Source organism: Zingiber officinale, chromosome 9A (genome assembly GCF_018446385.1).
Source record: "Zingiber officinale cultivar Zhangliang chromosome 9A, Zo_v1.1, whole genome shotgun sequence".
Classification (NCBI taxonomy): Eukaryota; Viridiplantae; Streptophyta; class Magnoliopsida; order Zingiberales; family Zingiberaceae; genus Zingiber; species Zingiber officinale.
The window spans coordinates 103,791,321-103,816,653 of NC_056002.1; the positions used below are offsets into that span (position 1 = coordinate 103,791,321).

General features: G+C 42.2%; 2 protein-coding genes across 14 annotated transcripts; one reads left to right on the top strand and one right to left on the bottom strand.

Moving 5' to 3' along the window:
* The first annotated feature begins 11,943 nt into the window (after positions 1 to 11,943).
* LOC122019406 lies at positions 11,944 to 12,956 on the top strand. The gene is made up of 2 exons (XM_042576877.1): positions 11,944 to 11,984; positions 12,173 to 12,956. The coding sequence occupies exons 1-2, from the start codon at positions 11,944 to 11,946 to the stop codon at positions 12,954 to 12,956; spliced, it is 825 nt and encodes a 274-aa protein (XP_042432811.1).
* Positions 12,957 to 20,947: 7,991 nt separating this feature from the next.
* LOC122021600 (ABC transporter G family member 22-like) lies at positions 20,948 to 24,623 on the bottom strand. 13 transcript variants are annotated; one of them, XR_006122582.1, is made up of 8 exons: positions 23,404 to 23,700; positions 22,936 to 23,333; positions 22,701 to 22,856; positions 22,448 to 22,631; positions 22,056 to 22,364; positions 21,820 to 21,972; positions 21,327 to 21,703; positions 20,948 to 21,260 (listed from the first exon to the last, which is right to left on the bottom strand). XR_006122582.1 is itself a non-coding variant. In XM_042579730.1 (7 exons), the coding sequence occupies exons 2-7, from the start codon at positions 23,437 to 23,439 to the stop codon at positions 21,859 to 21,861; spliced, it is 1,197 nt and encodes a 398-aa protein (XP_042435664.1). In that variant the 5' UTR covers positions 23,440 to 23,476; positions 24,139 to 24,623; the 3' UTR covers positions 20,948 to 21,858. The 13 variants fall into 13 exon arrangements, 11 of the variants coding, with proteins under 11 accessions (XP_042435664.1, XP_042435663.1, XP_042435665.1 ...); XR_006122581.1 differs by having other exon boundaries at positions 21,327 to 21,972; XM_042579730.1 differs by adding an exon at positions 24,139 to 24,623 and having other exon boundaries at positions 20,948 to 21,972; positions 23,404 to 23,476.
* Positions 24,624 to 25,333: the final 710 nt, after the last annotated feature.

The following is a 25,333-nucleotide window of genomic DNA, read 5'->3' on the forward strand; positions in this document are numbered from 1 at the left end:
TAACAGCAATAAACATGGAATACAACTTCCTAATCATATATAGGAAATATGCAAAACTGAAAGGTAACTGAGGAAGTTGTACTCACCAGGAACTCCTATCCAGAACAAAAGGGTCGTCAAACTAGATACACAATATGTCTCCTGTATGCATATCAAACAAATGCATCCAACCAAATGCAGCAAATAAATGCAGCAAGCACAAGCAATAAATGCATCAATGCGTATGATGCCAATGACATGTCCTGGTCACCCCTACTCTCCAGTCAACCGTCTCACACATGATGGTGAGACCGAGTGGGTAGGGCTGTGACAACCGTACACTCTGCCATCACTAGTTCTGATGAGTGACCGAGTTGACGGGATGCTGTCGGAGTACACACATACTCCTACCCCAAATCATAAATGGGGGAGCGCAATGCTCTCATCTCCCGGTACACCATGACGGGGAGGGATCCCTGACGTGCTACCACGCTGCGTCACACTACCCATGAGCGGACCAACGGAGCACCGAACAGAGCAAAACTGACGTGCTACCATGCTGCAGCACGCTACCCATGAGCGGACCAACGGAGCACCGAACAATGATGAAACTGGCAATATGCTCTACAATAATGGAGCAGCCTATCATGCAGCATGCAATCATGCGAATGGTGCATGACACTAAGCATGACAATATCCTGAATCAAATCCATATATATATAAAAATGTGTGCCCTAGTACCAGTAAGTCAAATCCACAGATCTAGGGTATACAGGTCCTCTATGGTATAACAACCTAGGTCCTGAACATATCCACCTCCATAAAATATGTACCAACAATATACATGGATCAAAGAAAAAGGGTCTAGGTACACAGATCAGATATGATATAAAAATCCAGAATCTAGTCCTAAACTCAATAAAGCATGGTATGTCACTTACTCTAGGAACTAAGGTACTCATGGCAATAATCACGAGACGTAAACATAGATACATAACAACCGCCCTACAGAGCATGCTATGGGTATCCAACAGTGACATACCAAAGGCAAACATGATCATTGCTTGTAGCTATAAAATACTATGCATATCCAATTGACAATATCATAAAAGATAAGTCAAGAGGTACCCGGCTCCAATAGAAAAGATCGTATCCGGTCCAAATCCGACGTCGAGATACTCGTCTCGTGTCAAAGTCCTGTAGTAAATCATACAGTTTAGTTAAGTTAATTATAAACAAATAGCTAAACAAATTCCTAATCCACCGACCATCTAGGGTTTTCTTCATTAACCCTTATTAACACATAAACAACTAATCACCCATTAAGCAAGCTATACAGATTAGCAAACCTCAATATCCAGAAATGAACCAATCCTTTGCTCACAATTAACACTTCAAACTTAAACATTGGAATCTATCTCATATGGCTAACATAACAATGGATATAATTTGGCATAAATTTACTTTTATACAAACCTTACCCTAGTCCAAAACCGTAGTAAGCTGATTGAGGTGGCAACATTGACTGGAGCAACACTATGTCGCTGCCTTCCAAACAACAATCCAGAATCAACACTACAAATGAATCAACTGCCCAACTCTAATACCATATTTAAATTACTTACCTTAAGCTTGTGACCACAGCCTCCTCTTTGTCGGAATAGGGTGATCAGAGTTATGGCTCGCCTATAAACGATGCTGGCCTCACGAAAACGACAGTGGCACCAACCGATCAGGACTGTGGGACCTTCCTAATGAAATCACTGATGCTTGCTCACCTCACTGCTGTCTTGTTTGGATCCGACAGCAAGAAGAAACCTAGGGCACGACGTGGAGAAGGCTGGCGCTAGGGTAGAAAGGAAAGTCATCACCAGTAGATGTCAGCGGTGCTTGAGTGCCGGTGAGAAGACGTCGACGGTGAGCGGCGCACATTGGCGTCGGGATCGCGGTGTGCGGCGAGGAAGAGTGGCTGTCGGGGAAGAAGAGGGCAGCGCGACAAAGAGTAGAAAGAACTCAGCACTGGGAGGCAAAGTGGAGAAGAGGAAGGCGTTGAAAAACCTCGGCCACGGCTTAAATCGCGAAGAAAGCCATCGCGTGCGGCGGTTAGGGCTTCGGCGTCGTGAGGAGAGGAAGAAGAGGCGTCGGGTTAGGGGAAGAATCGGGCGGGTGAGGAGAGAAAACGACGTTTAAGGGTTTAAGGAAGAAAGAAAAGAAAATAAAAAGAAATAAGATAAATAAACTTTTCCTCACTTAAATGGGATAGCCTAAATAGGCTTTCCTGTGTCCTGTTTTTATCCCCGTAACCTGAGTCATACGAGCTCCTAAAAATTTCCAGAAACTTTCTAAAAATTTTGAAAAATTCCCTTATGATGATTCGCCCATTTTCGGTATTTTACATTCTCCCCCACTAATAAAAATTTTGTCCCCAAATTTCGGTATCTACCATCAGCAAGTACTATCAAATGCTAAACAATATAAATGCTGAACGGAACCATAACATAACATACCTCAAGTGAAAAGATTGGGGTATCGAGCTCGGATAGTATCCTCGAGCTCCCAGGTAACCTTCTCGTCCGTATGATGCTGCCATCCGACTTTAACCAGTCGGATAGTCTTGTTCCACAACTAACGCTCTTTCCGGTCTAGAATCTATACCGGAACCTCCTCATAAGTGACGTTAGGCTAAACGGGAACTGAGACATCTGTCAGCACATGTATCGGTCAGGTATGTATCTCCTCAGCATAGATACGTGGAATACATCGTGAACGCCTGCCAAGGACGGCGATAGTGCCAGCCGATAAGCTACCGCTCCAATCCTCTCCATGATCTGGAACGGGCCAATGTATCGCGGAGCTAGCTTACCTCTGAAGTCAAATCTCTTCACCCCCTTTCGTGGGTGAAACTCGTAGAATTACATGGTCGCCTGCAGAGAACTCTAAGAGTCTCCGACTCCGGTCTGCATAACCCTTCTAGCTGTTCTACACCTCTAACATCCTCCGTCTGATAGTAGGGACCAATTTTGCCTCATGTTGAGCTCTATGAGATCCCAACAACTGGGCCTCCCCAACCTCATCCAGAGGGTGGGTGTCCAATAAGACCTACCATACAACGCCTCAAACGGTGCCATCTGGATACCCGAATGAAAGCTGTTGTTGTAGACGAATTATACCAATGGCAAGTGGTCCACTCAACTGCCTCTATAATCTAATACACCTGACCTCAACAAATCCTCTAGAGTCTAAATGGTCCGCTCTGACTGTCCATCTGTCTGCGGATGGAAAACTGAAGTTGAGTGCCCAAGGCCTGCTGCTGACTCTGCTAGAATCGAGACGTGAACCGGGATCTCTATCCGAAATAATAGTCAAGGAACACCATGAAATCTGATGATCTCCCGGCAATACAGATCCGATCCAGGGAATCAGTCTTCTGGATCGTTAAGAAATGCGCGGATTTGGTTAATCGATCAACGATTACCCAAATCGCGTCATAACCTCGTCATGTCCTAGGCAGACTCACCACAAAGTCCATGGTAATATGTTCCCATTTCCACTCAGGAATAGGAATCCGCTAAAATAATCCGGCAGATATCTAGTGCTCTGCCTTCACTTGCTGACAGACAAGACCTCTCGCTACAAATTACGCGATGTCTGTCTTCATATCGTTCCACCAATAGGAACGCCTCGAATCTCGATACATGTGGTCTCGCCTGGGTAGACCACAAATCGAGAGCGATGAGCCTCCTGAAGTAGCTCCTGTAAGACCGGATGAGACTGAGGTACGCATAATCTACCTCGGAAGTATATAATACTCCCCTCGTCTCGTGTGAACTCGGTCTGCTGTCCGGAAGCTATCTAGTTGCCTATAAATTGCAAATGCTGATCACCAGCCTGGGCCTCTCGGATCCTCATCCTAATCGACGACTGAGCAACATGGTAACAAGAATACCCTGCTCTGTCTGTCCCTGCTCCTCAAGGTCTAACTCAGAGAAATCCTGAATCAAGTCTGTGACTGAAGTCCGGTGGCAAACCAAAGTCCCTCCTGACTTCCTTCTGAGTGCATCGACAACCACATTAGCTTTCCCCGGATGTTAGCTAATAGGACAATCATAATCCTTCAGGAACTCCATCCATCTCCTCTGTCGGAGATTAAGTTCCTTCTGGGTGGAAATATAATTGAGACTCTTATGATCAGTGAGAATCTCAAATGTAATGTCGTACAGGTGATGCTGCCAAATCTTCAAGGCAAAAATAATGGTGGTCAGCCACAAGTCATGTACTAGGTAGTTCTCCTCATGCTCCTTTAACTGCCGAGAAGTAGGAGACTACCCTACCATGCTGCATCAAAACAGTGTTCAAACCCTGTAGAGAAGCGTCGGTATAGAGTACAAATCCATCCTCTCCAGAAGGTAAAAATCAAAACTGGAGCCGACACTAATCTCCGCTTCAGCTCCTCGAAGCTGGTCTCGTAGTCCTCGAACCACATAAACTTCATGCCTTTCCTGGTCAGGCGTGTCAGTGGCATAGCAACGCGTGGAAAACCCCCCAACGAGCCTCCGGTAATAACTAGCTCGACAAAGGGAGTTGCGAGTCTCATCTTTAGACTCCATCTACTCCCAACAGTAACAACCTTTATCTACTGTGGAACCACGGTATACTCCTACTGGTGACCATGTGTCTCAAATATCTCACAGAAGACAACCAAAATACGCACTGCTGATCTTCACATATATACATTTCTGTCGAAACATCTCTAGAACTATGCGAAGATGGTGTACATGACTCACCTCGGATCCGAAATAGATCACAACATCGTCAACAAAGACAATGGAAATCGATCCAAACATCCTAGGAATACCAAATTCATCGAGTCCCTGAAAACATCTAAGGCTCCACAAGCCCTAATGGTAAAACCAAGACACATAATGTCTGTATCACAGACATTCCTAACCATAAGATCCCAGACAACAAGTCAGGAAATCTGATCACCATCGATATAAATCACCAAAGAATAGATCCTCCAGTGTGAGAGCAACACTCCATCACACGAAATACCATATATGTGGGAGCAACATTCTACCACAAGAAATCCTCTATATGTGGGAGCAATGCTCCACCACAAAGAATACATAACATGTGTGGGAGCAACGCTCCACCACAACCAATACATAAGTGCCCAAGGCACCTAACTATCCAGCTAGAGACTGCACGAGATCTCTCTACCACAGATCACTGTGGGTAGCCTAGGGTATAACCACCCAGTAAGCAAATCAAATCCATAATCAACTCTATCATCATCCTAGTGGGTTGGTCACCCACTAATAGGAGAATTAGTTGACAGGGTAATACAACCAATAACATAATGTAGACACTCAACATTCTACATTCAACATAGGTAGAATCATCATGATGCTACCAACCATACACCTGGCACACGTGCACACACAACATATGTATGATCGACATAATCCTCCAATTAGTACACACCAAACATACTCACAACAAAAGTATAAACCATCATGATACCTCCAACAATACATACCGAACCCGTGTGCACATATCAATATATGTATAATCGATAATACACCTCAAAACAACACTCACATGACATATATACACCTATGTCAAGAGTATAATCAACGTAATACTTCCAACAAATCATAATCGACACGAGTTTACACACAGAACAAATATAATGAACAAGATACCTAAAATATTACACCGAACACATCTGCATATATCATAACTCAGATTAAATCGATAAGATACCTTCAATAAAATACTCAAACATATGTGCACATTTCACAACATAGATTTAATCGACAAAATACCTCCAATAAACTAATCAAACCACTCGAGTATAAACTACTAGAACCCACAACAATCATAACGAGAAAAGTATACACCCACTACATGCAATTATATCGTCCATCAAAACACTCCTACAACACATAATAATCATATGTACACACCACATAGATATACAGAATCAGCATATTTAATCCAATCAACCTGATATTCCCTATGTTACCTTCTTTGTTATCCAACTAGGTACATACAGTCTAAAATTAACGTACCTATGGAATATGATATATCAATCCTCTATAGATTGACCAAACCGACAACGGTATCCGGCTAGTTCAGTCTTTTTTCACAGTCATGTACTCAAATGTGCTCTAGATACTTAACTAAGCACAAATAATCCAAAGATTTGAACCTCTAAAAATAGAGTATGACAGTTTCCTACTGATCAGACCAATATGACTAAATCGGTCATCTACTAACTAATCAAGAATACACTAATCTTCCATAAGCATTTAAGGTAAATCGATCCACGACTACCCAAATCAATATGTGTAAATCAGTTTTCTATTGACCGATCTAACCAGAGTACATTAATCATCTACCGACGAAAACTAATTAAAGTATATCGGTATTCTACTAGCTAGGTCAACTAGAATATATAGTTACTAGTCACTACCTAGCTAATAATAGCATAGGCTGGTATGTGTCTCAATCTGCTATCCAACTAGCAGTAACAGAAGCTAAAACTACCAGTGATATGATATGAAAAGTCTCCCAAGACCGTAATCCTTGATCTCTATCTGAGTCGACCATGATCAGTAGTTTACCAAATACATGGAATATATGCTATAACATCTAAATAGGTACTAATAAAGAATGATAATACATGTCATAAACTGTAATAGTCAACAGTGCATATATTAACAAAAATGTAGGATAACAGTATACCAACATACCTCCTATAGCTTGGAGATGTCCTGCTGCTGCCAGATCCTAAAAACCCAAAAAGTCACATCAAGAAAACTAAAACACGAAATCCAAAACATGGAATATAAAACCCGTACCGTGCTCTGATACCAAATAAATTGGCATCAGATAAATCTCAAAAATCTAGAACACATAGCAAGTATCGTATACCTGCTCTGATACCACTAAATTGTCATGCCCCGGGGGAGTCTCTGTCCGAAGAAAATTTCGGCAGCACCTCCCCTGTACGGGTGACAATCTGAAACATTCCTACAGACATAATATACATCAGCCACAGACGGTTGGAATATACACACAACCACACAGTTTATAATACAGCCTACACGGCTGATACAATAAAAACACAACCACGCAGTTATATGTAAAGCAGCCTATTCGGCTGTACCAAAACCAAAACACAACGGAAAATGACAGAAACCAAATACAAACCAAACACAAAACTGCTAGCCGGCTAGGCTTACACAACCAACAACCAATACAAAATATCACATAACAACTTCAACACATCAGAACAAAACCGGAGCACAAACTAAACACACTGACACATAAAACAAAAAAAACATAAATGAAACTGATAGATCTTCTGAGGTGACGTGGGGACCAGCAGACAGGATACTCCAAGTGACATTATAAACAACCTGGTACCTAAAAAAGATAGTGTCCACGGGGGTGAGTTCAACAACTCAACGAATACCAATAGACATGCCTAGTAAGATATATCTAATAGCAATAAATATGGAATACAACTTCCTAATCATATATAGGAAATATGCAAAACTTAAAGGTAACTGAGGAAGTTGTACACAACAGGAACTCCTATCCAGAACAAAAGGGTCGTCAAACCATATACACAATATGCCTCCTGTATGCATGTCAAACAAATGCATCCAACCAAATGCAGCAAATAAATGCAGCAAGCACAAGCAATAAATGCATCAATGCGTATGATGCCAATGACATGTCCTGGTCACCCCTACTCTCCAGTCAGCCGTCTCACACATGATAGTGAGACCGAGTGGGTAGGGCTGTGACAACCGTACACTCTGCCATTACTACTCTTGATGAGTGACCGAGTTGACGGTATGCTGTCGGAGTACACACATACTCCTACCCCAAATCATAAATGGGGGAGCGCAATGCTCTCATCTCCCGGTACACCATGACGGGGAGGGATCCCTGATGTGCTACCACGCTGCGCCACACTACCCATGAGCGAACCAACGGAGCACTGAACAGAGCAAAACTGACGTGCTACCACGCTGCAGCACGCTACCCATGAGCGGACTAACGGAGCACCGAACAGTGATGAAACTGACAATATGCTCTACAATAATGGAGCAGCCTATCACGCAACATGCAATCATGCGAATGGTGCATGACACTAAGCATGACAATATCCTGAACCAAATCCATATATATATAAAAATGTGTACCCTAGTACCAGTAAGTCAAATCCACAGATCTAGGGTAAACAGGTCCTCTATGGTATAACAACCTAGGTCCTGAACATATCCACCTCCATAAAATATGTACCAACAATATACATGGATCAAAGAAAAAGGGTCTAGGTACACAGATCAGATATGATATAAAAATCCAGAATCTAGTCCTAAACTCAGTAAAGCATGGTATGTCACTTACTCTAGGAACTAAGGTACTCATGGCAATAATCACGAGACATAAACATAAATACATAACAACCGCCCAACAGAGCATGCTATGGGTATCCAACAGTGACATACCAAAGGCAAACATGATCATTGCTTGTAGCTATAAAATACTATGCATATCCAATTGACAATATCATAAAAGATAAGTCAAGAGGTACTCGCCTCCAATAGAAAAGATCGTATCCGGTCCAAATCTGACGTCAAGATACTCGTCTCGCGTCAAAGTCCTGTAGTAAATCGTACAGTTTAGCTAAGTTAATTATAAACAAATAGCTAAACAAATTCCTAATCCACCGACCATCTAGGGTTAGCTTTATTAACCCTTATTAACACATAAACAACTAATCACCCATTAAGCAAGCTATACAGATTAGCAAACCTCAATATCCAGAAATGAACCAATCCTTTGCTCACAATTAACACTTCAAACTTAAACATTGGAATCTATCTCATATAGCTAACATAACAATGGATATAATTTGGCATAAATTTACTTTTATACAAACCTTACCCTAGTCCAAAACCGTAGCAAGCTGATTGAGGTGGCAACATCGACTGGAGCAACACTATGTCGCTGCCTTCCAAACAACAATCCAGAATCAACACTACAAATGAATCAACTGCCCAACTCTAATACCATATTTAAATCACTTACCTTAAGCTTGTGACCACAGCCTCCTCTCTGTCGGAACAGGGTGATCAGAGTCGTGGCTCGCCTGTGAACGATGCTGGCCTCACGAAAACGACAGTGGCACCAACCGATCAGGACTGTGGGACCTTCCTAATGAAATCACTGATGCTTGCTCACCTCACTGCTGTCTTGTTTGGATCCGGCAGCAAGAAGAAACCTAGGGCACGACGTGGAGAAGGTCGGCGCTGGGGTAGAAAGGAAAGTCAACACCAGTAGATGTCAGCGATGCTTAAGTGCCGGTGAGAAGACGTCGGCGGTGAGCGGCGCACATTGGCGTCGGGATCGCGGTGTGCGGCGAGGAAGAGTGGCTGTCGGGGAAGAAGAGGGCAGCGCGACAAAGAGTAGAAAGAACTTAGCACTGGGAGGCGAAGTGGAGAAGAAGAAGGCGTTGAAAAACCTCGGCCACGGCTTAAATCGCGAAGAAAGCCATCGCGTGCGGCGGTTAGGGCTTCGACGTCGTGAGGAGAGGAAGAAGAGGCGTCGGGTTAGGGGAAGAATCGGGCGGGTGAGGAGAGAAAACGACGTTTAAGGGTTTAAGGAAGAAAGAAAAGAAAATAAAAATAAATAAGATAAATAAACTTTTCCTCACTTAAATGGGGTAGCTTAAACAGGCTTTCCCGTGTCCCGTTTTTATCCCCGTAACCCGAGTCATACGAGCTCCTAAAAATTCCCAAAAAATTTCTAAAAATTTTGGAAAAATTCCCTTATGATGATTCGCCCATTTTTGGTATTTTACAGTGCAGGCTAAGGAACCTCGCTCAAACCAGCGAACCAAACACATACTACGACGCTTCCATCTCATTCGAGAGATTATCGATAGAGGAGATGTGAAGATTTGCAGAGTACCCACAGAGGCTAACATCGCAGATCCTTTGACCAAAGCTTTGACACAGAGAAAGCATGATGGTCACACTTGGTCATTAGGCCTTAGTGCCTACACTAATTGACACTAGTGCTAGTGGGAGATTATTAGTTAGAGCCCTAGAGCCAATCATTTGATGATTATTGTATAGAATCGTTGTATCATATTCTTGTATATAAATAAAGGCATTTGTTTTTGGTTATTATACTTACTTGTATTGGTGCCAAATAACTAAGTATAATAGCGTCCTTGAGTAGAAGGTTCTTACCTATATCAATCGGTTAGTTGAATCGATAGTGAGATGATATAGGGAACACTACTCTTAATCATTCCTAGTCAAGTATTAGCATTCAGGGACAATGTTAATGCGACGAGACTAGCATGTACGTCAACTCGATGACTTGATCTCACAAGTCATGGATATGGAGATATCAAGTTGACACATGGGTATGAATTGGAGAATGTATACTGAATGACCCACCATGAGAAAGTATCATGGATCGTTATATGAGTGCCATATACTTTTTCATGTGGCTATTAGTATGACTACTAGTCCTTGGACATGAAGTCACCATGGTTCCCTATATAAGGAGTTACGTACTTTGGCTTCGTCAAACGTCACCCGTAACTAGGTGGACTATAAAGACGATTACTGGGTATGTAACAAATTATGCGGAGGGATGTGAGTGATGTAGATGGGATCTATCCCTCCTATATGACGGGAGTGACATCGATATTCTTGATAGAGTGAGACCACTAAGTACATGGCCATGCCTAAATGAGTCAATATGAGATATTGAGCTCATTTGATTGAGTGAGTCTACTTGGAGTTCAAGATTTAGATTGATTAGAGGATGACACGGTCTATGCCTCATATTGATCAATCTAGATGCTAGGATAGAAGGACAATGTCATATATTGTGAGGAGTCACAATTAGTAGTCACAAGGTGATGTTGGGTCTCAACATTTTTGTAACTTGGGTAGTAATGATATGTTGCTAGATACCGCTCATTACTTATGCTTCTAAATGGGTTTAGGAGCATTGCCAACGTTACAAGAACCTATAGGGTCACACACAAAGGGCAATTAGATGGAGATTAGGTTCATTTGATGAACCTAAAGGATTAGGTCCATGTGATGAACCAAATTGGATTAAGAGTAATCCAAATTAGGCTAATTGAGTTGGACTCAATTTGGTTTATGTGTTAGATGAGTCTAATTTGGACTTAGACTCATTGAGTCAATTTAATTCAATGAATAGAGATTCATTAAATTAAAATTGACTTGAACCAATGGTTAGATTTGATCAACCATGGGAGAGAAGTGGTCAAGTTTAACTTGACTTGAGAGGAAGATGAAGGGTCAAGTTTGACTTGACCATTTGCCACCTCATTGGTGAGTTGGCATTGAGTGGGCTAATGATGATGTGCCACATCATCAAGACCACTTCATGGTGTGCCACCTCATGAGGGAGATTAAGAGTTTTTGACTCTTGAAATCCCATGGAGTATATAACCTCTCACTTGAAGGTGGCCGACCACTTTTTGGGAGTTACTAGTGAGAATTGATTCTCATTCACTCCTTCTTCTTCCTCTCTAGATTTCTTCTCTCCCTCTCCTCCTCTTTGGCTGAATCTTTCAAAGGTTCTAGCACACCTTTTGTTAGGTTTCTCCATCTCTTGCTTGTGTGGATACACATAGAGGAGTGTCTACTTTGATACTCTCGAGATCCGGCGAATCTTGGACGAGCGGGATACGTGAAGGGCTTTGCTTCAAAGGTATACCCTCTGATCTTGTAGATCTAGTGTAGATCAAGGAGTAGAAAACATGTATATGAAATTTTAATACTTCGCACGGATCTGGTGGCATGGGGTTTCGGGGTTTCCGCAACGTAAAAAGCGGTTTTTGAGGCCCGAAAAACCCAACAGGACACCGGACAGATCAACGTGACTATGATGGTAGGAGAATACGAGCTCTTCAAGGAGACTAAGAGGTGAGCGACTTCTGAAAATCAGACCACTGCTTCGTGACCATATAAAATACTAGCAGTTTCCAAGGACCCGACTCATGTTTCTGATAGAGGGTCTAAGAGGAAATAACCTGAGGAGTTCCCCTCGGCCTTCTATCGGGAACCTGGCCCAGACTATTATCACAAGGGTCCGGATTATTATAATAAGAAAGAGCAACCACATACTTCTATGGCGGAAAGCTCCTTGCCGAGGGACTCAAAGAAGGGGAAAGCTATAGTCTCAGGGAGGAGTCCCAAGGGGAACCTGATGAGCAAGTGCCTTTCTCTCTAAAGGTACTAGAGGAGAAGCTACCGAAGGGGTACAAGCCCTCGGCCATTAGAGAGTATGATGGTAGCAAGGATCCGGAGGATCATCTCCGCAAGTTCCGGAACGTTGCGTTGTTGCATCAATACAGCGATGCTATTAAGTGCTGGGTGTTCTTGAATACTCTATCTGGCTTGGTACAGAAATGGTTTGATGGATTGTCGAATGAGTCCATTACTTGTTTCCATGACTTCAAAATTGTCTTCCTGTGCCACTTCGCCAATAGCAGGAAGTACCAGAAGACAGACCACTGTCTCTTCGCCCTCAAGCAAGGGCCGGCCGAGCCCTTGAGGAGCTATATCAAGTGCTTCAATCAGGTGGCTCAAGACGTCCCATTCGCTACCTCGGAAATATTAATGAACGCCTTCTCTTATGGACTAGTAAAGGGGGAGTTCTTCCGAGATCTCATTCGAGACCCTGCGAAGAACTTTGATGAGATGCTCGGGAATGCCACTAGCTATATCAACGTAGAAGAGGCTCAAGCGGCTCGACGGAAGGCGGACAATGCGCCTACTCCCGCCAACAAACCAGAGAAGAGGCCACCCCAACCACCAGCTCAGCCTCTTCCACGTGCTCGGATGCTCGATCACCTTTCCCTCCTAGTCAGGATCCCAGGCCGACCCAACGTGTGACAATTGTCCAAGCCCCAAGGCTTGAACTGCGGGGGTCGCGTTACTGCACTTACCATAGGTCTCACACCTATGCCACCAGTGATTGCTTCCAGTTCGCCCGAGACTCTCGGTGCACAGCTGAGCTGGGTCTGCCTCCACCTGAGATCACGCCCAAAATTCAGCAGAGGATACTGGCCAGCCAACAACCTGTGGCAGGTCAGTCTGGTAGACTCATGCCCGATAATGTGGGACAAGGAAATCAGTAGCCCGGTCACAACCAAGGAGCCCGGGGAAGCCCGAGAAGAGGAGAACAGGGGAAACACGACCATCCGTGAGATTGGCATGATCTCCAGGGGGACCACAGATGGAGACTCCACTAGGGCTCGGAAGTCTCACGAGCGACGCTTGGAGATTCACGCTGTAGGATGCAGTCGGGAGCAAGCTGCAGGGCCCATCATCATCTTTGGGCCATAATACCTGGAGGGGTTGGAGCACCCTCACGACGATGCCCTAATAATCAAGACTGTTATCGCCATCAGTCACGTGGCCAAAGTTTTCATGGATACCGGAAGCTATGTCAATGTGTTGTTCAAGAGTGCGTTCGAGAGCATGCAAATCGATGCCAGTGAACTCCAGCCCGTGGCTACTTCATTGTATGATTTTACTGGTAATGAAGTACGACCCATGGGCCAAATCAAGCTAGTCATATCTTTGGGTAGCGAGCCCTCGGTGAGGACATGGAGGAGCACCTTCATAGTGATGGATTCGTCGTCCTCATACAACGTCATCTTTGGGAGACTGACATTGCACGAGTTCCGGGAGGCAGTCTCCACTTTTCATCAGAAGATCAAATTCCCTGTGGAAGACTAGGTCGGGGAAGTTAGAGGTGAGTAATTGGTCTCTCACAGGTGTTACATTAACATGATGAAGGTGGAGGCTCGCAAGGCTCAGTGAACCCAAGATAGCAGGATCCACGTCATTCAAGAGGAGCCTTTGCCTATAGGAGAGGAGCTCATCCCTTGGGAGGAGGTCCAACTCTATCCTGAATGCCTGGAGAGCCTCACCCGCATATCAAGCGACCTACCTATCGAAGTTAAGACGGACCTGGTCTAATGCTTGACTCGTAATAGGGATGATTTCGCTTGGTCCCTTGAAGAGCTGCTTGGGGTTAAGCCCGAGGTGGCTGAGCATAGATTGCACCTTCTGCTTGATTCCCGACCGGTCAAGCAGAAGAAGAGGAACTTCTCGGCCGAGCAAAATAAGATCATCCGAGCTGAGGTGGATCAGCTCAGTAACGCAGGTCACATTAGAGAGGTATAATTCCCGTCCTAACTTTTTAATGTGATCCTGGTAGCTAAACCCAACAATAAGTGAAAAGTCTGCATTGACTTTTGAGATCTCAATTGGGCCAGCCCCAAGGACTGCTACTCGCTGCCCAGGATTGATCAGATGGTGGACTCAACCTCAGACTGCGAAAGGATTTGCATGCTTGATGCTTATCAAGGATACCACTAGATCCCTCTCGCACAGGAAGATTAGGAGAAAGTTAGTTTCATTAAGGCAGATGATACCTTTTGTTATATCATCGTGTCTTTTGGATTAAGGAATGTCAGGGCTACCTATCAAAGGATGATGGATAAGATCTGTCGGGAGCAAATAGGGTGAAATGTGGAAGTATATGTAGATGACATCCTCATCAAATCCACTCTGGCCATAAATTTGATTACTGACATCGAAGAAACCTGCGACACACTATGGCAGTATGGCCTGAAGTTGAATCCATTGAAATGCCTATTTGGAGCTGGGGGGGGGGGGGGATTCTTGGGATACCTCGTTACTGAGCGAGGAATTGAAGCTGATCCGGAGAAGGTCTGAGCACTTAGAGACATGAAGGTGCCTCAGAATCTAAAGGAAGCTCAGAAGTTGGTGGGCAGAATAACCGCACTATCCAGGTTCATATCTCAGGCTACGGATAAAGCCCTGCCCTTCTTCAAAGTGCTCAAGAGAGCGGCCAAGTTTCAATGGGATGACGAATGCAATCAGGCCTTTGAGGAATTAAAAAAAGCACTTGAAGACCTTACCCTCGTTGTTCAAACCTAATGCAGGAGAGCCACTCTGGGTTTATCTATCAGCCACCCCTGAGCCCGTGGGGGGGGGGGGGGGGGGCGGTGTTGGTGAAAGAGTAGGACGATGTTCAACGGCCAGTGTACTTCTTCAACCACTTATTGAAAGGGGCCGAGTCCTGATACACAACCATGGAAAAATTAGTCTATGGATTGGTCCTCATGGCTCACCGCTTAAGACCCTATTTCCTGGCACACCCCATCATAGTCTTGACTAACAGTACCATGGGCAAAGCTCTCACTAATGTGGAAGTAGTAGGTGGCCTCATCAAATGGACAATGAGTTGGGAGAATATGATATATAATACCAGCCCCAAATGACGATTAAAGTGCAAGCTCTGGCAGATTTCTTGACTGAGGTCCATCAACCTGATTATGAAGAAATATGGAACATCTATGTAGACGGGTTGTCTACCCAGCAGGAAAGCGGAGTGGGGATACTCCTAATATCCTCTCAGGAAGATGCCCTTTAACTGGCCATCTTGTTAAATTTTAGAGCCACGAATAATGAGGCGGAATATGAAGCATTATTGGCAGGACTGGAAGCAGCTCGACATGTCGGAGCTGCTCGGGCGGTTGTTTATTCAAACTCTCAGCTTGTAGCTCAACAAGCAGCAAGAAACTTCGAAGTTAATAGTGACAAGCTACAAGTACACCGGGAAGCATATGAGAAGATGGAAGAGGATTTCAAGGAGATCACGGTAACTAAGATTCCCAGAACAGATACCAAAGGGATGATGAACTAGCTAAAATGGCTAGCTCTTTGACCACTTGAGTGCTGGATAGGTCGATAGCCTAGACCTTCTTAATAGCTCAGATTGACTTATAGAACGAGTTATAAGTGAGCATGCTCTCACGCCTCCAGACTCTTGCCCTAGTGCGAGTTATAAGTGAGCTTTCTCTAACGACTAACAACCTCTCGATCAGGATTCCAAACTCTCACCTTAACGCGAGTTATAAGTGAGCATGCTCTTACGTTTCCAGACTCTCGTCCTAGTGCAAGTTATAAGTAAGCATGCTCTCATGCTTCCAAACTCTCGCCCCAGTGCGAGTTATAAGTGAGCTTGATCTCATGACTAATGACCTCTCGGTCGGGATTCCAAACTCTCGCCTCAGCACGAGTTATAAGTGAGCTTACTCTCACGCCTCCATACTTTAGCCCAGTGCGAGTTATAAGTGAGCTTGCTCTCACGACCAATGACCACTCGATCGAGATTCCAGACTCTCACCCCAGCACGAGTTATAAGTGAGAATGCTCTCACGCTTCCAGACTCTCGCCCCAGTGCGGGTTATAAGTGAGCATGCTCTCACGCTTCCAGACTCTCGCCCTAGTGCGAGTTATAAGTGAGCATGTTCTCACACTTCTAGACTCTCGCTCCAGTGCGAGTTATAAGTGAGCTTGATCTCATGACCGACGGTCACTCGGTCGGGATTCCAGACTCTCGCCCTAGCACGAGTTATAAGTGAGAATGCTCTTACGCTTCCAGACTCTCACCCCAGTGCGAGTTATAAGTGAGCATGTTCTCACGCTTCCAGACTCTCGCCCCAGTGCGAGTTATAAGTGAGCATACTCTCACACTTCCAGACTCTCACCCTAGTGTGAGTTATAAGTGAGCTTACTCTCACGACCAACGACCTCTCGGTTGGGATCTAGACTCTCGCCTTAGTGTGAGTTATAAGTGAACATGCTCTCATGCTTCCAGACTCTCGCCCCAGTGCAAGTTATAAGTGAGCATGCTCTCATGCTTCTAGACTATTGCCCCAACGCGAGTTATAAGTCAGCTTGCTCTCACGACCAACGACCTTTCGGTCGGGATTTCAGACCCTTGCCCTAGCACAAGTTATAAGTGACCTTGTCCTCATGACCAATAACCCCTCGGGCAAGATTTCAAACTCTCGCCCTCGCATCTTAGCACGAGCTATAAACAAGCACACTACTGCACTTAATAACTCATGGGTGAGCCTTTCACACTCTTTGTCCTGGATGAGTTATCAGCAAAAAAAAGAAGTGTCAGGGAAGAAAGTAAAAAAGAAACAAAGAATGAAGCCCAACTAGATTTGCATTTATTTAGAATACAAAACCACTTAAAATCTCATTCCCACAATTAAGGACATCTATGCAATCAGAATTCTGTTCTAGTGTCAATAGCCGGTCGGCACCTAGAGCAAACGTGTTCCACATGACCTGCTTGCCCCGAGTAAGATCGCTCTTGAACTAGCTCTGCCTTAGTGAATTGAATAATGTGACGCTGCTGAGTAATAGTTTCGTCTTTGAGCCGGTTCTCTTCTTGAAGGAGGGCTATGGAAGCGGCATATTTCTCTTTTAGATAAAGCAAGAATTGGGCCTGTCTCTCTAGATTCACATAAGCTTTCTGCTTCAACGCTACTTCTTCCCGGGCCTGAGACTTAGCGGCTAACCAAAGTACCTCAATGTCTCGATGGAGAGAAGACTGAAGATCCTTGTCATGCATCATCTTGACTAAAGTAGTATCCTTTTGGGAAAGTAGCTGAGTCAGATGGACTAGCTGTTGGCGCAGGGGAGATATCTCGTCAGACTTAGAGGTGGATTCCATGATCAGAAGAAGCCAGCAAGAAAAGTACAATGGTGCGGGGAGACTCGACCCTTTTAAAGAGGGAGATGTGAAGAGTCGACTTCGAAGGGTTGGTGAGGCCCTTCTCCCGAGGGGGATTGGGTGATTAAACATGTTACATATCCGATGATCTAGGGAAAGGAATAACATTTAAGGACGTCATGGTGGAACAAATAAAGTAGAGCATGAGTCTAGTAAGTCAGACCTGAGCCTCCTTTGACTAGACTTGGGGAGAGTCTTGTAATACGGTGCATAATGGTAGGACCCGATAAAGTTGGGCAGTCAGAAGTTAATAGGATGTGGCAGTCAGAAGTCAAGGGGACATGACAGTCAAAAGTCAAGGGGACGTGACAGTCAGAAGTCTAGGGAACGTGACAGTCAGAAGTCAAGGGAACGTGTCAGTCAATAGGTAAGGAAAGAGGAAGTAGGACCTATTAGAGTGTATACTAAAAGCCTAGCTTTTTGTAAACATTTATTTTGAAATAAAGAATCACATTGGTCAAATGTCTACATTTATATGCTAAGTGTAGTTTTTCAATTAATTTATATTGTAGATAACATGGTGTATGGTGCCACACATAGAAGATCATGTTATCAATTCCTTATAAATTATAAACAGTAGCTCATGACTAAGATGGAAAGGAACAAACTATTGGAATAGTCGTAGTGTAATTTGGTATTAGTTTATCTTAACTATAAAATTACACTAGTACACTCTGAGTATATTGAGCAAAACCATTTAAGGTAAGTTCTTTTTATACTGACGGCATAAAAGAGCAAAACCTTTGTTATTATGGAAGTGTATGCTCTTAATCCTGATATAATAACAAGCACATATATCTAGTATTTATTTCTTTGACTTATCAAAGGGTGCGATTTAGTTCGATAAATCAATAGACCCGATAAGTTGGGAAATGATATTATTTATAGTGTGTGTTGTTGATTATAGAAGGAAACTGTGTCCTAGTAATCTAGGTTGATAATGCCCCCAAAAGGATTTCATAAGGATTGTCATGTAAACCCTGCAGGTGGACTTAGTCTGACATGATGATAAGGTTGAGTGGTACTACTCTTGGAGCTAGATATTAATTAAGTGAGTTGTCAATAACTCATTTGATTAGTGGACATTCTATATCTTAAACATAGGGAGACTAATACACTCATGATAAGAAGGAGACCAAAATGTAATTTGGGATTGGTGCGGTAGTTCGATAATAATTCTTTAGTGGTATGAATTATTATTGATGAAATTAAGTTGGGTGTTCGGGACGAACACGGGAAGCTTAATTTCATCGGGAGACCAAAACTAATTTCTCCTCTCGGTCCCTATCGTAGCCTCTTATTTATAAAGTATTATACCCACCCATATCCACTTTCTTACCCACCTTAAGGTGGCTGGCCAAGCCTAGCTTGGAGCCCAAGCTAGGGCTGGCCAAACCAAGGTGTGTTGGTTTCATTAGGTGGCCGACCCTAGCTTGAACCCAAGCTCGGTGTGGCCGGCCACATTAAAATAAAAGGATTTTATTTTTTTTTTAAATCTTTTCTTATGTGGAAGCCATAGTTTTAAAAGAGAATTTAAAATTTAAATATTTCCTTTTATAGTTTTCTATAAAATATTAAGAGAAAGGTTTGATATCTTTCCTTATTTGTAGTTAAAAGTAAGATTTTAGTTTTTGATAAAACTTTTCCTTTTTTGTAACCATCCTCATGATTTTAAAAGAGAATTTTAAAATTAAATCTTTCCTTTTATAGTTTCTACAAAAGATTAAGAAAAGATTTGTTATCTTTCCTTATTTGTAGATTGAAAGGAAGTTTTTAATTTTAGAGAAAACTTTTCTTTTTGTAAATCATCCACATGTTTTAATAGAGAGATTTTAATTTTTAAAAGTTTCCTTTTATGACTAACCATGAAGGGAATTTTCAAAAGAGAAATTTTTATTTAAAAATTCCGGAAACAAATTAGGAAGTTTTAATTTTGTGTTTAAAACTTTCCTTGTTTGGAGGGATTAAGGTGGCCGCCCATATATAGTTTGAAAGGGAAATTTTATTAAACTTTCCTTTTATTGGCAAAGAGAACAAGGAAGTTTTAATAAAACTTTCCTTATTTGCCAAGACCAAGGAATATAAAAGAGAGGGTAGAGGTGCTTCATCTCATAACAATATCTCTTCTATTATTTCCTCTCTCCCTTGGTTGGTGGTCGACCCCTCTCTTCCTCTCTATCTCCTATTCTTCTTCCTTGGCCAGCGACATCTTCATCTCAAGGAGCTTGGTTGGTGGCCGGATTTTGTTAGAGGAAGAAGGAGAGATAGGAGACTTTGTTTCTTAGCATCCCTTGGAGCTTGGTGGTGGTCGAACCTCATCCTCTCTTGGAGTTCTTGTGGTGGCCGAAACTTGCTTGGAGAAGAAGGAAGCTTGGGTGGTTCTCGTCTCGGTAGATCGTCACCCACATGACGTCCGAGATAAGAAGAGCAATACGATAGAAGATCAAGAGGCTGTTGCTTACAAAGAAAGGTATAACTAGTAATTCTATTCTGCATCATACTAGTTTTATTTGTATAGATTTTGAAATACCAAACACAAGAGGCATATGATTCTAGGTTTCGAATTTGTGATTCGAGTTTATGTTCTTTTGTCTTCTCGATCTTGTGATTCGATTGTTCCTTTTGGTTAAACCTAGGGTTACTATAAGGAAATTAAATATTAAATTTCGTTGAAAGGCTTTGTCTAGGAAGTGGTGGATGCTCCCATACCCAAGAAGGCCTAGTACCTCTCCATGTTTAACCTGGAAGCCAATCTCTGAAATTAATATTTAATTGAATTTACACTACAACAAAAACATTAAAAGACAATGGTTAAAAACCGTTGTCGTAGGCCCTTAAACCGTTGTAATTGGCAGTGTTGTTAAAAGTGGGGGGCTACGACAACGATTTTAAACCGTTTTCTTTGAATGAAAAGATAACAGTTTTGCAACGGTTTTAAACCGTTGTCTTTGAATGAAAAGACAACGGTTTAAAACCGTTGTTGTTTAGAGTATTTTTAAATAGCATTGCTCGTTACAATCATTTTTGGGGCTACGACAATGATTTTTAACCGTTGTCTTTTGAGGGTGATAGACAGCAACAACAATTTTAAATTGTCTTTTAAATTATTATCTTTTAATACCAATATATCATATTTCAATATAAATATATAATAAAGAATCATAATCACAAAAGAAAGAATATTCCCCACATCAATGTTATTTAGAATGTTACTTATACAAGAATTACAATCACCAAAGAAGAAACATGTCTCATGTTTAAATAAAATTTATCTCAATACAAATAAACAAATAAGTTCTATTTACAACTAATAAACAAGTCCCATCATAATCTTCAACTAAGGAACAAATAAGTTCCTTGTGATTACTTCATCACATATCTCATCACAGCCATTTTTCCAACTTCTCAAGCTCTCCAGAATCTAACCATTCGTGTCCTTGATGAGATAACTACACTATTAGCAAACCTCCTGAATCTAACAGAGGATTCATTAATCGACTTCCTTTGATGTTTCCTTGGACTTGCTCTTGTTTGTAGCTAAGAACCCACAGCAGTAGCCTCTCATCTTCCTGAAACATCAAAATAATACATTCGAACAACACACGCACATGAGATTTTTGTCTGAAGAAATTTACCTGCTACTGCTTCTGCTACTTGTTTCAGAACTGCATTTGATTCTGCTTCCTCCCCTATATTGCAACTCTTGCAGCCCCTTCTCTGCTTCTAGCTTTGGAGACACCTTTGCAAAAGAATTAGACCTCGAGCTCTTCGTCTTCCCTCCATCTAAAACTGGCACAGAGGTTTTGAGGAACAAGCCTCCTTTGCTTCTATCCGTTGCCTTCTCTATCTTATTCTTGGCCCCTTCCTGCCTCATCTCTGCAGCTTCCTCCACCTTCTTCACTATCCTTGGAGTCTCCACCAAATCTCTCAGTGATAGCTCATAAGAAATAAAATTCCCGGATGCCGGAGATGCCCGCCACTAGTGCCTCCATTTATATAAAAACAACTTCTCCTAGTTCTTAAAACAATGCTTCATTACATATGGTTCAAAAATTCAAAGATTCTTATAAACCAATTGATTGCAAAATACTGACAAATAATAAAACAACACAATCCGGAAAGACTCACATTTCATCTTTGCAAGGCTTGTCACTTATCCCAATGATTTTAAATTCTTGATTTGTAAAACTCAATTGATTTCAAGTCTCTGTTTATCGGAAGCGGAGTCAGAATCTTCTTCTTCTTCTCGGCAAATTTTGTCTCATAAGCGGCCACCAGATACTGTTTCATTAATTATTTGATGCAGTAGTTAGTCCTCATTAGCTTTATCGGTTCTACTTATGGATGCAAAATCAAGTGTCTACCTCATGCACATCTTCTGCAGATAGCTTGCCTCTTGTTGTGTGCCTTCCTGATTCTTTAGATTGCAGTTTGTCCTCCAATCCTGTTGGCACTGTGACATCATTGGTGTTGCCATTTGCAAGATCTACTAAAAACTCTGCTGGGTTCATCGCTATCAGAGGAGAGAATCCAGTCGATGAGAAGTAGGACATGGCTTTTGATGCCCTCCCAAAGTAGAACAAACTAGCCTTTCCAAGCAGAATCAGCTTGTCAAATCTGTGAAAGAGTCTACTGGATGGTTGATGAATTGTCGTCACGACGGTTTTGCCAGACTGCAGCATGTCCATGGCAGGCTTCAGACGCATTGGTGAAACGAGTGTCGATAAGGGAGATCAAACAAAACTACAAAAATTACCTCAGCTATCTCAGTCAATACTTGAACAACTCTAAGGGTTGTTGTCGAATCAAGACCAGATGTCGGCTCATCCAGGAACAGCAAGGATGGATTAACAAGGATCTCATTCCCAATGCAAACTCTTTTCCTCTCGCCACCTGAAACTCCTCTAATGAAGGATCCACCAACGATGGTATCTTGGCACCTGCTCATTGCTATCAATCATATCTCAGAATAACTTGAGTATGTAAAGAATTAGGAAGACAAAGATTACCTCTGAAGCCCCAGCTCAGTGATAACATTCACGACCCTTTCTTCCTTCTGCTGTCTACTCATTGTCCTCGGAAGTCTAAGCAAAGCGGCATAAGTTAATGTTTCTCTCACGGTGAGATGTGCAAATAGAACATCATCCTGGGTGACGAACCCAATCCTGAAAATTGATTGATCCTATAACATTCTTGATTTGATGAAAACAAGTGTGTTTTTACTGTAAGAAGAGAAGTGTTTACCTGCCCTTTAGGGACTTGGAATATGGTTCATCATTATATGTGATAGATCCTTGAACGATATTAGCAGTAGTTCTTCCACCAAGGAGGCTGAGAAGAGTAGTTTTCCCACTGGCTGAAGGCCCCATTACGGCCAAGAGTTCTCCAGGCCTAGATGAACCTGTAATTCCTTGGAGAATATCTTTCTCAGTGCTACTGGCTATTCTTTTCAGAAGTACTTTGTATCCAACATCAGTAAACTGCAAAATAAATACAAAAAACAACATAAAGTTGGCACCATATCTGTATTGTTGATAATCTTTGCAAGGCTTGTTGTGTTGGGGGGAAGTCCTGGTCATCCTCTTAGAGCTATCATGAATACAACATAGTCTATCAACTACCATTTGCCACCAACATGTCACCTGCTAAGAGATGGCTATTAACAATCTTCTCCAAGTTCCTCTAATAAGCCACAATATCTCATACACCTACTCTTTGTCCAGCATATGTTTTCTGAATAACAACCATCTATTCTTACATAGCCATTAAGCTTCTAATTGATTACCTGCAACTATATTGAATCATCCCTGTAAGTACTTTAACTATAGAAAGAAACACAAATCTTGAAATAAAACAAATGAGAAAATTCAAAAAGCCCTAAATACTTATATACTCTGGATTAAGATAGACATAGGTTATAAAGTAATCCTATATTTCCTCCATAACTCTGCTGATAGCATATATTGAAAATACATAAAAAGTCACTTGAACAATGATGATCGCTAGATTAGTGGTAGTGTGATTATTAGCAACAAAAGAGTGGGAGTTGGTAATTGATTAGGTAGGCTAAAGTTTATAAATTAGATATAACAAATGACCAAGAATCATGACAGCATGAGCGACTATTCATCGAAAAGAACATTTCAACCAGCCTAAGTCCAAATAGAAACATTTTAAAATATGACATCTCGTTAGCCAAATAAACTTTAGAAGAGATTCAACTTCTACCAGAATAATCTGGCAAGTTAGAACATATATGACATGTAATTAACAAAAAAGACGATAACTCAATAACGAAAACCCACAAGATTATGGAACAATTTGACTTAAGACTTATCATAAAGCATAGTGAATGAAAACTAACGGGAACAAAGTAGGTTCTTGCATAGGTAAACGGGGACGGACAGTAGGGTGTACCCTAAAAACTAAAAGATCAAGAAATTTTACCGGCAGGGACATGGTTAAGAGCGATGCCGGTGCTGTTCAGCGCTTGCACCGTGGGCTGGGCTATCTTGCTTGTGTCTCTGAAGGCAGAGATTGAGACGGGGCCGCGGTACCCCATCTCCGCCAACACTGAGCTTATGTTTTGGGCGATCAGGTGCAGATCGCATGCCTTTCGAACCTGGCAGTTCTTGATATCCCACCACACTGACGTCCTCACAGTGGCATACTCATCCTCCACCACCAGGCCAGTCGGCACAGATCCGCTGCTCCCTCCCATAGCCTAACCCCTTGGATGTTGATGTTTAAGGAACCTCAGCCATCTACGCTAAAGTTGGACTCCCTCTTGGATGCTGATGCTTAAGGTTTCGGTAGGAAGGCTAAGGGAGGAAAAGATGGTACGAGGAGAGGGGTTTAGGGTTCGGGAAGGCTAAGGGGGGAAAATAGGGCGCCAAAAATTTTCGGAGAGAGGGAAGCAAAACATTGCTACAACAAAAACGACGAAGGGGAAAAACGGTGAAAGAATAAAGTCAAAGACAACAGTTTATTAAAACTGTTGTCTTTGAACCCTAAAAAAGCGCTTAAAGATAATAGTTTTAGAAAATCGTTGTAAAAGGTGTTGTTGATTCTAAAAAAGTCGCTTAATGACAACGGTTTTTGCAAAACTGTTGTCTTTTATTTTTTGGAGGAGCTCAAAGACAACGATTTTGTCAAAAACCGTTGTCTTTTACCAAATTAACAACAGTTCCTTCTTGTAACACCCCAAATTTCATGATTTGGAGTCCTAAAAGACCTTATTAAAATCTAGAAATGCTTTAGAAAAATTCTAGAGATTTTTAGGAATTTATAGAATATTTTTATGTAATTTTTGGAGGTCGTTTGGTATTTTTACTAAACGAAAGAAGTTTCGACAAAAAAATATCCAAGCTGAGCTTGAACCGGCAACCCCTGACCCGAGCAAAACCCGACTAACCAACTGGGCTAGCAATTATTACTTGATCAAATAAGGGTCGAATTGTATTTAAGTAATAAATAGTTAATAGCAGAATAAAAGGAGAATAAAAGGCTCGGTTGGGGATTTGAACCTGCGGCCTTTGGCTCAGTTAAAACCTGACTAACCAAGTGATCTAGCCATCGGTTTTGTTTAGAAAAGGTAGGAAGATTTATTTAACAAGTTAACAGAATTTGGGGAAATTAAAGG